The 13,318-nt window shown below is 40.9% G+C and overlaps 1 protein-coding gene across 1 annotated transcript in view; it reads right to left on the bottom strand.

Annotated features, from left to right (window-relative positions):
* Positions 1-13,318, bottom strand: part of LOC128706590 (endoplasmic reticulum transmembrane helix translocase) — a gene marked incomplete at its 5' end in the record, with an annotated part of 34,361 nt that overhangs the window by 9,896 nt on the left and 11,147 nt on the right. The window contains 5 exon segments of the mRNA XM_053801531.2: positions 5,521-5,714; positions 6,982-7,171; positions 8,372-8,494; positions 8,888-8,980; positions 10,966-11,091. Of these exon segments, the coding sequence (XP_053657506.2) occupies positions 5,521-5,714; positions 6,982-7,171; positions 8,372-8,494; positions 8,888-8,980; positions 10,966-11,091 (726 nt within the window).

Below are 13,318 nucleotides of genomic sequence, written 5' to 3'. Positions count from 1 at the left end.
TGGCTGGTAAACAATGGACGCGTCTCGGACGAAGGTCGCTGAGCGGGTTTTTGTCCACTATGCGGGGCAAAATTTTGGCGAACAAAGCGTTCGCTATGCGGATTGTTCGCTATGCAAGGCGTTCGCTATGCGGGGGTCCACTGTACAGTGTCTGCACTCTGAAGGAGGGGTGTTAATGTTGCAGTTTTATAACTGTAATGTTAGTGCACCTCTGGCAAGATATAAATGCAAATATAAACCCTCCACTCAAACTTCTCCTCACCAACCTACACAGGACACATGACCACAACACAAGACACAGATTTTTTTTTTTTGATATACCTCGTGTCTATATCACATTGTGTAAAAACTCTATGCACATAAAGGGCCCCAAAATATGGAATTCATTACCAGAAGATATTAAAGTAACCCAGTCTGAAAATCAATTTAAGACTCTTCTCAAAATCCACTTAATCACCCTAGACTAAATACTAAATACTCAGTACACACTTACTCACCTGTGTACTCCCACATCATAACTTCAACAATCACTTTGAACCTTTTATCCATTGTTGACAGAATTAGTTTTATTTTATTTTATTATCACACTGGCCGATTCCCACCAAGGCAGGGTGGCCCGAAAAAGAAAAACTTTCACCATCATTCACTCCATCACTGTCTTGCCAGAAGGGTGCTTTACACTACAGTTTTTAAACTGCAACATTAACACCCGTCCTTCAGAGTGCAGGCACTGTACTTCCCATCTCCAGGACTCAAGTCCGGCCTGCCGGTTTCCCTGAACCCCTTCATAAATGTTACTTTGCTCACACTCCAACAGCACGTCAAGTATTAAAAACCATTTGTCTCCATTCACTCCTATCAAACACGCTCACGCATGCCTGCTGGAAGTCCAAGCCCCTCGCACACAAAACCTCCTTTACCCTCTCTCTCCAACCTTTCCTAGGCCGACCCCTACCCCGCCTTCCTTCCACTACAGACTGATACACTCTTGAAGTCATTCTGTTTCGCTCCATTCTCTCTACATGTCCAAACCACCTCAACAACCCTTCCTCAGCCCTCTGGACAACAGTTTTGGTAATCCCGCACCCTCCTCCTAACTTCCAAACTACGAATTCTCTGCATTATATTCACACCACACATTGCCCTCAGACATGACATCTCCACTGCCTCCAGCCTTCTCCTCGCTGCAACATTCATCACCCATGCTTCACACCCATATAAGAGCGTTGGTAAAACTATACTCTCATACATTCCCCTCTTTGCCTCCAAGGACAAGTTCTTTGTCTCCACAGACTCCTAAGTGCACCACTCACCCTTTTCCCCTCATCAATTCTATGATTCACCTCATCTTTCATAGACCCATCCGCTGACACGTCCACTCCCAAATATCTGAATACATTCACCTCCTCCATACTCTCTCCCTCCAATCTGATATCCAATCTTTCATCACCTAATCTTTTTGTTATCCTCATAACCTTACTCTTTCCTGTATTCACTTTCAATTTTCTTCTTTTGCACACCCTACCAAATTCATCCACCAATCTCTGCAACTTCTCTTCAGAATCTCCCAAGAGCACAGTGTCATCAGCAAAGAGCAACTGTGACAACTCCCACTTTATGTGTGATTCTTTATCTTTTAACTCCATGCCTCTTGCCAAGACCCTCGCATTTACTTCTCTTACAACCCCATCTATAAATATATTAAACAACCACGGTAACATCACACATCCTTGTCTAAGGCCTACTTTTACTGGGAAATAATTTCCCTCTTTCCTACATACTCTAACTTGAGCCTCACTATCCTCGTAAAAACTCTTCACTGCTTTCAGTAACCTACCTCCTACACCATACACCTGCAACATCTGCCACATTGCGTCCCTATCCACCCTGTCATACGCCTTTTCCATATCCATAAATGCCACAAAAACCTCTTTAGCCTTATCTAAATACTGTTCACTTATATGTTTCACTGTAAACACCTGGTCCACACACCCCCTACCTTTCCTAAAGCCTCCTTGTTCATCTGCTATCCTATTCTCCGTCTTACTCTTAATTCTTTCAATAATAACTCTACCATACACTTTACCAGGTATACTCAACAGACTTATCCCCCTATAATTTTTGCACTCTCTTTTATCCCCTTTGCCTTTATACAAAGGAACTATGCATGCTCTCTGGCAATCCCTAGGTACCTTACCCTCTTCCATACATTTATTAAATAATTGCACCAACCACTCCAAAACTCTATCCCCACCTGCTTTTAACATTTCTATCTTTATCTCATCAATCCCGGCTGCCTTACCCCCTTTCATTTTACCTACTGCCTCACGAACTTCCCCCACACTCACAACTGGCTCTTCCTCACTCCTACAAGATGTTGTTCCTCCTTGCCTAATCACATACCGGGCCGCGGGGGCGTTGACCCCCGGAACTCTCTCCAGGTAAACACGAAATCACAGCTTCCCCATCTTTATCAACATTTAACAATTCCTCAAAATATTCCCTCCATCTTCCCAATACCTCTATCTCTCCATTTAATAACTCTCCTCTCCTATTTTTAACTGACAAATCCATTTGTTCTCTAGGCTTTCTTAACTTGTTAATCTCACTCCAAAACTTTCTTATTTTCAACAAAATTTGTTGATAACATCTCACCCACTCTCTCATTTGCTCTCTTTTTACATTGCTTCACAACTCTCTTAACCTCTCTCTTTTTCTCCATATACTCTTCACTCCTTGCATCACTTCTACTTTGTAAAAACTTCTCATATGCTAACTTTTTCTCCCTTACTACTCTCTTTACATCATCATTCCACCAATCGCTCCTCTTCCCTCCTGCACCCACTTTCCTGTAACCACAAACTTCTGCTGAACACTCTAACACCACATTTTTAAACCTACCCCATACCTCTTTGACCCCATTGCCTATGCTCTCATTAGCCCATCTATCCTCCAATAGCTGTTTATATCTTACCCTAACTGCCTCCTCTTTTAGTTTATAAACCTTCACCTCTCTCTTCCCTGATGCTTCTATTCTCCTTGTATCCCATCTACCTTTTACTCTCAGTGTAGCTACAACTAGAAAGTGATCTGATATATCTGTGGCCCCTCTATAAACATGTACATCCTGAAGTCTACTCAATAGTCTTTTATCTACCAATACATAATCCAACAAACTACTGTCATTTCGCCCTACATCATATCTTGTATACTTATCCTCTTTTTCTTAAAATATGTATTACCTATAACTAAACCCCTTTCTATACAAAGTTCAATCAAAGGGCTCCCATTATCATTTACACCTGGCACCCCAAACTTACCTACCACACCCTCTCTAAAAGTTTCTCCTACTTTAGCATTCAGGTCCCCTACCACAATTACTCTCTCACTTGGTTCAAAGGCTCCTATACATTCACTTAACATCTCCCAAAATCTCTCTCTCTCCTCTGCATTCCTCTCTTCTCCAGGTGCATACACGCTTATTATGACCCACTTCTCGCATCCAACCTTTACTTTAATCCACATAATTCTTGAATTTACACATTCATATTCTCTTTTCTCCTTCCATAACTGATCATTTAACATTACTGCTACCCCTTCCTTTGCTCTAACTCTCTCAGATACTCCAGATTTAATACCATTTATTTCCCCCCACTGAAACTCTCCTACCCCCTTCAGCTTTGTTTCGCTTAGGGCCAGGACATCCAACTTCTTTTCATTCATAACATCAGCAATCATCTGTTTCTTGTCATCCGCACTACATCCACGCACATTTAAGCATCCCAGTTTTATAAAGTTTTTCTTCTTCTCTTTTTTAGTAAATGTCTACAGGAGAAGGGGTTACTAGCCCATTTTCGGATATAAATATATCTTTGTATTATAAAAATTTTGATTCATTTATAATTAATAATCTACTGTACAACTATGAAATAATTACCATCCTACTGTACAACTATGATATACTCCTTAGTGTTAAGTAGACTGTAAGTCAATAATGTTAAGTTGGTCCATAATGCCTAGACATAATAGAGTTTCTCTTTGCATTGCAACCCACTATTGTAAACACAAAATCTCAATGTACTGTTTGAAAAGACATAAATAAATAAATAAATAAATAAATAAATAAATAGTGATGGAGTGAATGATGGTGATAGCTTTTCTTTTTCGGGCCACTCTGCCATGGTGGCAAATGGCTGGTGTTAATAAAATAAATTTTTAGATTAATTATTAACTTCGATCTAGATAGTTAATTGAGTTTAAAATCTGTCTATTACACGAAGGTCATTAAGATGACTGGTTGGTTGGTTGGTTGGTTATTGGAGGTTGAAGTCTATCTACTAAACTTTTCAGAGTAGAGGCGCCTGTTCGCAAACTTGCTCCCAGGGTCGAAGAATTTAAAAAATATTACGAAATGACAGAGAATCTTTTCTGAAGGTAGTGAAACCAAAATTATGAAATTTGATGGAAAACTTACAGAATTATGGTCTTGCAAATTTAGTGGTCTCGGTGATATTTATTCATTGGCTTTTTCATCCAATTTGTGCCCTATTTACAGCCAATTCCATTGTTTCAGTCAACCAACTCATAGTTATTTTGCTAGTATTCTTTCTATCAATCGAGTACAAGAAACTGCCCATTTACCTATTTCAACTACCCAATAAAGTGATCAGAAATCAGTGATTTGGACAATTTCACACAAATTTCACATGCCAGTTTCAAAATAGGGTCCAGAATAAACAAGACAGACATTCCTGGCACTAAAATAACATTTTCTCTGTTCACTAATCACGTCTCCAGGCCCCTCTTATATTACTCGTTTTCTATTTTGAATATTTACAAAAAAAAAAAAAAAAGATGATTTACTGTTATGCAGGCTACTGCATTATTGTAATAATTGTATAAATAATGTCAGTGCATTCCTAAATGCATATTAGACCAGCCAGTTGGATGCACATTGGACAAGTAACATCATTTGTGTACTCTGGAATATCGACAAAAATCAAACATTTTTGCTACAACTTTGAGCTCAATTTCAAGCTTCTTTCAGTCCTGAAACCAATCAAAATCATCACTGTTTCTGTAATATCTTCCATTCTATCAAATAAAACCAATAAATTGAGTGTACAATCATAAAAAGCATAAAAAAAACACACCGTAAAGTCGCTGTTTTCAACCCAAAACACGGTCGCAGTTTTTTCCTTCTTTTACACCGACTTCCGCAGGATTTTTTTTTCTATGGTGCACACTTACTGCAAAGACCCATTCTATCATATCTAGGCCCAAATTTACTGCTCACAGCTAATCTGAGTGAGCTGAGCTCACAGCATTGTACTACGGGACCAACACTGGCTTTAAAGCCGTTATGTGACGGGACCGACACCAAAAGTTAAGTAGCGTGTAAGTATTAGTAATAATCTGCCTGAAATTACACTATATGTCAGCGACTCTCTTTTATGCTTAACTATTTTATTACACGCTTACTGTTTATTACACACTTATTGTTTATTTGAAGAGACATACTTGTTGTGGAGTTAATCTCTGTTGGTTAGGTCCAGCTGGCGGTGTGTGCGCCTTCTGTTTCTCCACTCGTCTGGCCAGCTTCTTTGCGCTCTCCAGCTTCTCCGACATGGCTGGAGTCATGTTGTTGCCTGGCTCATCGCCGCGTTTCTTCTTCTGAGGCGGTCGGTCTGGTGCACTGGACAGGATGGCCACACCTTGCAGATGCCGCAGATACAAACAACTTTAACACTAGATTATTTCACATTATTTATTAATTTCTGTGAATGACTAGTGTGTAAGGGAAGGTGGGGTAGGGGTCGGACTAGGAAAGGTTGGAGGGAGGGGGTAAAGGAGGATTTGTGTGTGAGGGGCTTGGACTTCCAGCAAGCACTGTACTTCCCACCTCCAGTACTATAACATTCTCACTCATCCTTCAGAATACAGGCACTGTACTTCCACCTCCAGGACTCAAGTCTGGCTAACCAGTTTCTCTGAATCCCTTCATAAATGTCAACTTTCTCACATTCCAACAGCACCTCAAGTCATAAAAACCACTTGCCTCCACTCACTCGTATCTAACACACACACACTTTCTGGATGTTCCAGCCCCTGGTACACAAAACCTTCTTTACCCCACAGCTCAAGCTGTGCTGATGGTACAGCAGTATCTCTCAGCTCAAGGATGACACAAAACCATCGACAATGGTAATACAGTGGACCCCCGCTTAACGATCGCCTCCAAATGCGACCAATTATGTAAGTGTATTTATGTAAGTGCGTTTGTACGTGTATGTTTGGGGGTCTGAAATGGACTAATCTACTTCACAATATTCCTTATGGGAAAAAATTCAGTCAGTACTGGCACCTGAACATACTACTGAAATGAAAAAAGTTCGTTAACCGGGGGTCCACTGTACATGTATATATTCCTTACTCTTATTCTTCAGTATTACACCATACAGGTGCTCCTTGACTTGTGATGGCTCAACTTACGATATTTCAACTTTACGATGGTGCGGCAGCAATTACTCTGGAGATGAAGCTTAAGATAATTACCCAACATGAAGGTGACAAGTCCACAACTTGTATTCATTTACCGACTTTTCAATACTGGTATTTAGTTATACTATATGTTCGTTTACTTATTCAGTGACAGTAGTAATATATTTACTTATTTAGCCTATCATATTCAACTGGCGATATATTCAACTTAACTCACGAAATCGTAATGACAATTGCAAACAAACCATACCATGGGTGGGGTTTGAACCTGCGGTCAGAGAGTCTCAAAACTCCAAATCAACGTGTTAGCTGGCCCAGTGGCTAACACGACGGTCTGGAGTTTTGAGACCCTGACTGCGGGTTCAAACCCCACCCATGGTATGGTTTATATTCAACTTATGATGGGTTTGCTGGAACTTAACTCATCCTTAGTCAAGGACCATCTGTAATTTAAAAATACCGAAGGTGTCATCAGCTTACCACAATGAGCATGCTTTAGTGCCCCAACGTCGTTTGTGCCGTCACCGCACATGAGTGTAGTGTAGCCCAAACTCTTGTACGCGGTTATGACAAACTCCTTCTGCTTGGGTGCCACCCGTGCGAAGACGCGCACGTGCGGCAAGATGCTTCGGAAGAACTGCGGATGTTGTGCCTTCAACCACGCAAGACCCTAGATGATAAGAAACAACACAAGTGTCAGGGGCCCAAGACTATTCAACTGCCTCCCAGCATACATCAGGGGGATTTCCAATAGACCCCTGGCTGTCTTCAAGCAGGCACTGGACAGGCACCTAAAGTCAGTACCTGACCAACCAGACTGTGGTTCATACGTTGGATTACGTGCAGCCCGCAGTAACAGCCTGGTTGATCAGACCCTGATCTACCATGAGGCCTGGTCACAGACTGGGCCACGGGGGCATTGACCCCTGGAGCTCTCTCCAGGTATACTCCAGGTATGCGACACTAAATGTGCAAGGCTCGTAGAATACCCGTGTATTAGTAGCCGTGATATTTTCATACCCAAGTCAGACCAAAACAACGTCTTACGTTTACAGAACACTATGTAAGTCACTCGCTGCCTGAACCAATAAAAACAAAACCATCTGACAGTCGATTCTCTCATCACCTCCTCTATAAACACTTTATTTTTTGTACATTCCACTGAATAAAGACTTTTTTTTTTTTTACATTCCACTGAATAAAGACTTCTTTTTTTGTACATTCCACTGAATAAAGACTTTTTTTTTTTTTTACATTCCACTGAATAAAGACTTCTTTTTTTGTACATTCCACTGAATAAAGACTTTTTTTTTTGTACATTCCACTGAATAAAGACTTTTTTTTTGTACATTCCACTGAATAAAGACTTTTTTTTTGTACATTCCACTGAATAAAGACTTTTTTTTTTGTACATTCCACTGAATAAAGACTTTTTTTTTTGTACATTCCACTGAAAAAGTATATTAAAAATTAAACAGCATTTAATTTTTCAATTACGCTTCCTAACTTTTCAAAAGACAGAGCTCTATGAGAGCTGACTCTATATAAAGGAGCTTTGTAAGAGCTGACTGTATATATAGAGATTTATAAGTGATGACTATATAAAGCTGTGTACAGAGGAGCTTTGTAACTGTGTACAGCAGAGCTTTATAACAACTGTGTACAGAGGAGCTTTATAACAACTGTGTACAGCAGAGCTTTATAACAACTGTGTACAGAGGAGCTTTATAACAACTGTGTACAGAGGAGCTTTATAACAACTGTGTACAGAGGAGCTTTATAACTGCTCTTCACGTTTATTAAGTCAACATTCTATTACTATGCACAGACATTTAGTAGTCAGTCGATAAAAAAAATTAAAAACACTTGCCTCTCCAGTGATGCAAAAGTCGTATGTGGTGAAGAAGTTGTCCAGATGGCTCCTGGGCGGCACGACGTCCATCTTGACTGTCTCGTCGATGCTCTCCCACCCCCAGTGGTCCTCACCGTAGTCCTGCACCAGAAACTAAGTCGTTACAGAGCGGGAAAACCTTAGAGCAAGTGCTGGAACTACCCAGTATAGTGTCGACCACAGGCGTTGTACTTTGGACAGTAAGTCTGTGTGCTTTAAAAATATGTGAGCACCACAGTTGTTGTACTCTTGATACTTAGTCTGTGGGTTTAAAACATGTGTGTCCACTAGTGTAAACCACAGGTGCTTATAACAGCTTAATTTGAATCCAGATCACAGGTGTTGTACTCTAGACATTGAATTTGCATTTATAAAACATGTGAAGTACTCTGGAAACCAAGTCTGCAATTATAAGGAAAACATGTGAATTACTCTGGAAACTGAGTCTGCAATTTTAAGAAAACCTGAAAACACAGATGTTGTACTGCTACTCACCTGCAGAATCAATGTTGCTTTTTTCTGGGTGAATTTCAGTTCCTTGGCCACGTGGCAGGCTGTCAACGAGTTGTCACCAGTGATCATTACTACCTGTGGTCAAGATAATGATTACATGTTATTAATATAACACAAGAATAAGAATTAGGCTTCGGGTACGTCTTGCTACTTCTACTTGCACTTAGGTCACACTACACATACATGTACAAGTATATATATACACACCCCTCTGGGTTTTCTTCTATTTCTTACTAGTTCTTGTTCTTGTTTATTTCCTCTTATCTCCATGGGGAAATGGAACAGAATTCTTCCTCCATAAGCCATGCGTATTGTAAGAGGTGACTAAAATGCCGGGAGCAAGGGGCTAGTAATCCCGTCTCCTGCATATACATGTATTACTAAAGTTAAAAAGAGAAACCTTCGTTTTTCTTTTTTGGGTCACCCCGCCTCGGTGGGATACGGTCAGTTTGTTGAAAGAAGAAAGAATAAGACTGATAACACTGTGCGTGGAATAATTCACACCTAACCCATGATGCCATGGCTTTAACAATTCACACCTAACCCATGATACCATGGCTGGAACAATTCCCAATCTACAATACCATGGCTGGAACAATTCCCGCCTAACCCACAAATAAAAAGTCTTAAAAGAAATTGTCGTCCCTGAACCATCATCAATTAACTACAGAACAAAATGAACAATTTCAAACAGCCTAAAAATTAATCTCGATAGTGTTACGCGCCCCTACTTCACTCCATTACATACAAAAATAAAAGGCCTGGTTAAAATAAGTTCTGTAATAATATATCGCGAACCACTTTATTACTAGCTAGATAAAGCAGGTTCGACTATATATTATTATCGGGTACAGTATGAATCATCAAAAGTACTCTCATTGTATTATATTGTATTTTATTATATCTTTCCCCATGATTATTATAATTATAATATATTATATTATATTATTATTAGGTTAGGTATTACGAATGTGTAACCACTACTGTAGTGACCAATTGGTGGTTCTAGAATTGACGCCACGCGTCGCCTTCTGGCCGAGCTGAAGTCATACTATGTAGTAGTTGAGTGAGTCAGTCAGCTCCTAGCTCTGACTCGGTACGGGTCTTCTGGCAGAGCTGAAGTCATACTATGGAGTAGTTGAGTGAGTCAGTCAGCTTCTAGCTCTGACTCGGTACGGGTCTTCTGGCAGAGCTGAAGTCATACTATGGAGTAGTTGAGTGAGTCAGTCAGCTTCTAGCTCTGACTCGGTACGGGTCTTCTGGCAGAGCTGAAGTCATACTATGGAGTAGTTGAGTGAGGCAGTCAGCTCCTAGGTCTGACTCGGTACGGGTCTTCTGGCAGAGCTGAAGTCATACTATGAAGTAGTTGAGTGAGTCAGTCAGCTCCTAGCTCTGACTCAGTACGGGTCTTCTGGCCGAGCTGAAGTCATACTATGGAGTAGTTGAGTGAGTCAGTCAGCTCCTAGCTCTGACTCAGTACGGGTCTTCTGGCCGAGCTGAAGTCATACTATGGAGTAGTTGAGTGAGTCAGTCAGCTCCTAGCTCTGACTCGGTACGGGTCTTCAACACAAAGCTCCTAGCTTAAACTAAAACTTTATACCAAGTCTATTGTCTTGCCTTTGCCAGAAGTCTGGTAATTCATGTCACTTATGAAAGATAACTATTTCGTTACCCTAGACCTCTAAAAGAGTTAAATGGTGAGATTAGTAGATTATTAATTGAAATTATTATATCATACTCTGTTAATGAGAATTTGAACGTAAGATTGGGTTTCTTGCTGTATAGTATTTCATTTATAATTGCTTGTGGTTATTTTAATTCACTAACCAAATACCAATGAAGCTAAATGATTGGTAATAAAATAAAACTAACAAAAAAAAAAAAATGGAGTTATTTGTGCCCCTATTGTTACGGTGAAGATTAAGTCGTAACAATAGTTATGTCAACAAACATCTGGCAAAATGGAGATTGAATAATCGACTGTGAAGAGGTCACGGTTACTGGGATTACTACCGTGGTTGAGAACGGCTGGGGGGAGGGTAAAGAAAAATTCGACTTACAGCATGTGAACTCTGCAGGATCTCTTTAACAACCTCCTTGGAGTCCCTCTTCAGTGGACAGGATATTATGATGAAGCCGGCAAAGACCAGGTCACACTCCAGACCCTCTCTGGTTATCTCTCGCACCTGTAAACACAGGTACCGTTAATTAGTAGTAGTAGTAGGTAGTAGGTGGCGGCGGCGGCGGCAGTGGCAGTGGCAGCAGCAGCAGCAGCAGCATTATTTGTAGTTGCAGTAGTAATATCGTAGTATCAGGGTATAATAATATCTTTATTTACTACCAGGTATACATGTACAAGGTATACATGTACAAGGTATACATGTACAAGGTATACATGTACAAGGTATACATGTACAAGGTATACATGTACAAGGTATACATGTACAAGGTATACATGTACAAGGTATACATGTACAAGGTATACATGTACAAGGTATACATGTACAAGGTATACATGTACAAGGTATACAGACCATAGTTGACACCCATGACATACTGCTATATAGAAAGTACCTTGTTATGTTGAGCATTTCCTGCAAATTATGTCAGTTTTGTCCCAGGATGTGACCCACACCAGTCCACTAACACCCAGGATGTGACCCACACCAGTCCACTAACACCCAGGATGTGACCCACACCAGTCCACTAACACCCAGGATGTGACCCACACCAGTCCACTAACACCCAGGATGTGACCCACACCAGTCCACTAACACCCAGGATGTGACCCATGCCAGTCCACTAACACCCAGGATGTGACCCACACCAGTCCACTAACACCAAGAATGCAACCCACACCAGTCCACTAACACCCAGGATGTGACCCACACCAGTCCACTAACACCCAGGATGTGACCCACACCAGTCCACTAGCACCCAGGATGTGACCCACACCAGTCCACTAACACCCAGGATGTGACCCACACCAGTCCACTAACACCCAGGATGTGACCCACACCAGTCCACTAACACCCAGGATGTGACCTACACCAGTCCACTAACACCCAGGATGCCACCCACACCAGTCCACTAACACCCAGTTACCTATTTTACTGATGGGTGAACATAGACAACTGGTGTAAAGAAACACACCCAATGTTTCAACCCTCGCTGGGAATCGAACCCACTCTTGCCATGTGAAGAGAGAGCTTTAGCCACCAGGCCACGGAGCACCGTATGTAAAACCAAGATCAGTCATAATGAATAACTGTCACTAAGAAAAGCGAATACAGGTCTGGGACTCGAACAGTGGTTCTTTTACAGGTGGTCCCAGACTTACGATAGTACAGTGGACCCCCGGTTAACGATATTTTTTCACTCCAGTAGTATGTTCAGGTGCCAGTACTGACCGAATTTGTTCCCATAAGGAATATTGTGAAGTAGATTAGTCCATTTCAGACCCCCAAACATACACATACAAACGCACTTACATAAATACACTTACATAATTGGTCGCATTCGGAGGTAATCGTTATGCGGGGGTCCACTGTATTACGTTCTGACGAACCCATCGCAAGTCAAAAATATAGTAAGTCAAATGTGAATGTATGCTAAATAAATAAGTAAATAAATAACTACCATGACTAATAAGAAAATAAACAAAATATATGAACACACGTTATGGATTTGTTGCCTTCACGTTGGGTAATTATCTTGAGTCTCATCTCAAAAGTAATTGCTTTTACTGACTCACGAAATCGTAATGACACGATTTCAAACAAACCATACCCCGGCCGGGATTGAACCCGCGGTCAGAGAGTCTCAAAACTCCAACCCGTCGCGACGGGCTGGAGTTTTGAGACTCTGACCGCGGGTTCAATCCCGGCCGGGGTATGGTTTGTAATTGCTTTTGTTCCATTGTAAAGTTGAAATCTCCTAAGTCGAACCATTGTAAGTCCAGCCCCAAAACTAAGCACTCAGCCACTAACCCACATTATTGTATATACGTATACTTGAACTTAAATGTTAGTGAAAACCTTAATCTGACTGGATTAAATAATTGTATCCTATGAACTAGGTTTTCTATAGTGACACAAACTCGCTAAGTTTGTAAACAAATGGAGAAGTTTGGGGCATTTACTGACATATTTCATTTTTCTAGCTAAAATATTATCACACTTCCTAGGTAGTAGGTTGTAGATAGCAACCGCCCAGGGAGGTACTACCATCCTGCCAAGTGAGTGTAAAACGAAAACCTGTAATTGTTTTACATGATGGTAGGATTGCTGGTGTCTTTTTTTCTGTCTCACAAACATGCAAGATTTCAGGTACGTCTTGCTACTTCTACTTACACTTAGGTCACACTACACATACATGTACAAGCATATATATACACACCCCTCTGGGTTGTCT

This window comes from Cherax quadricarinatus, chromosome 98 (genome assembly GCF_038502225.1).
Source record: "Cherax quadricarinatus isolate ZL_2023a chromosome 98, ASM3850222v1, whole genome shotgun sequence".
NCBI classification, from domain to species: domain Eukaryota; kingdom Metazoa; phylum Arthropoda; class Malacostraca; order Decapoda; family Parastacidae; genus Cherax; species Cherax quadricarinatus.
Note: the sequence above shows the minus strand (reverse complement) of the source record. Positions and strands in the feature narration are given on the sequence as shown.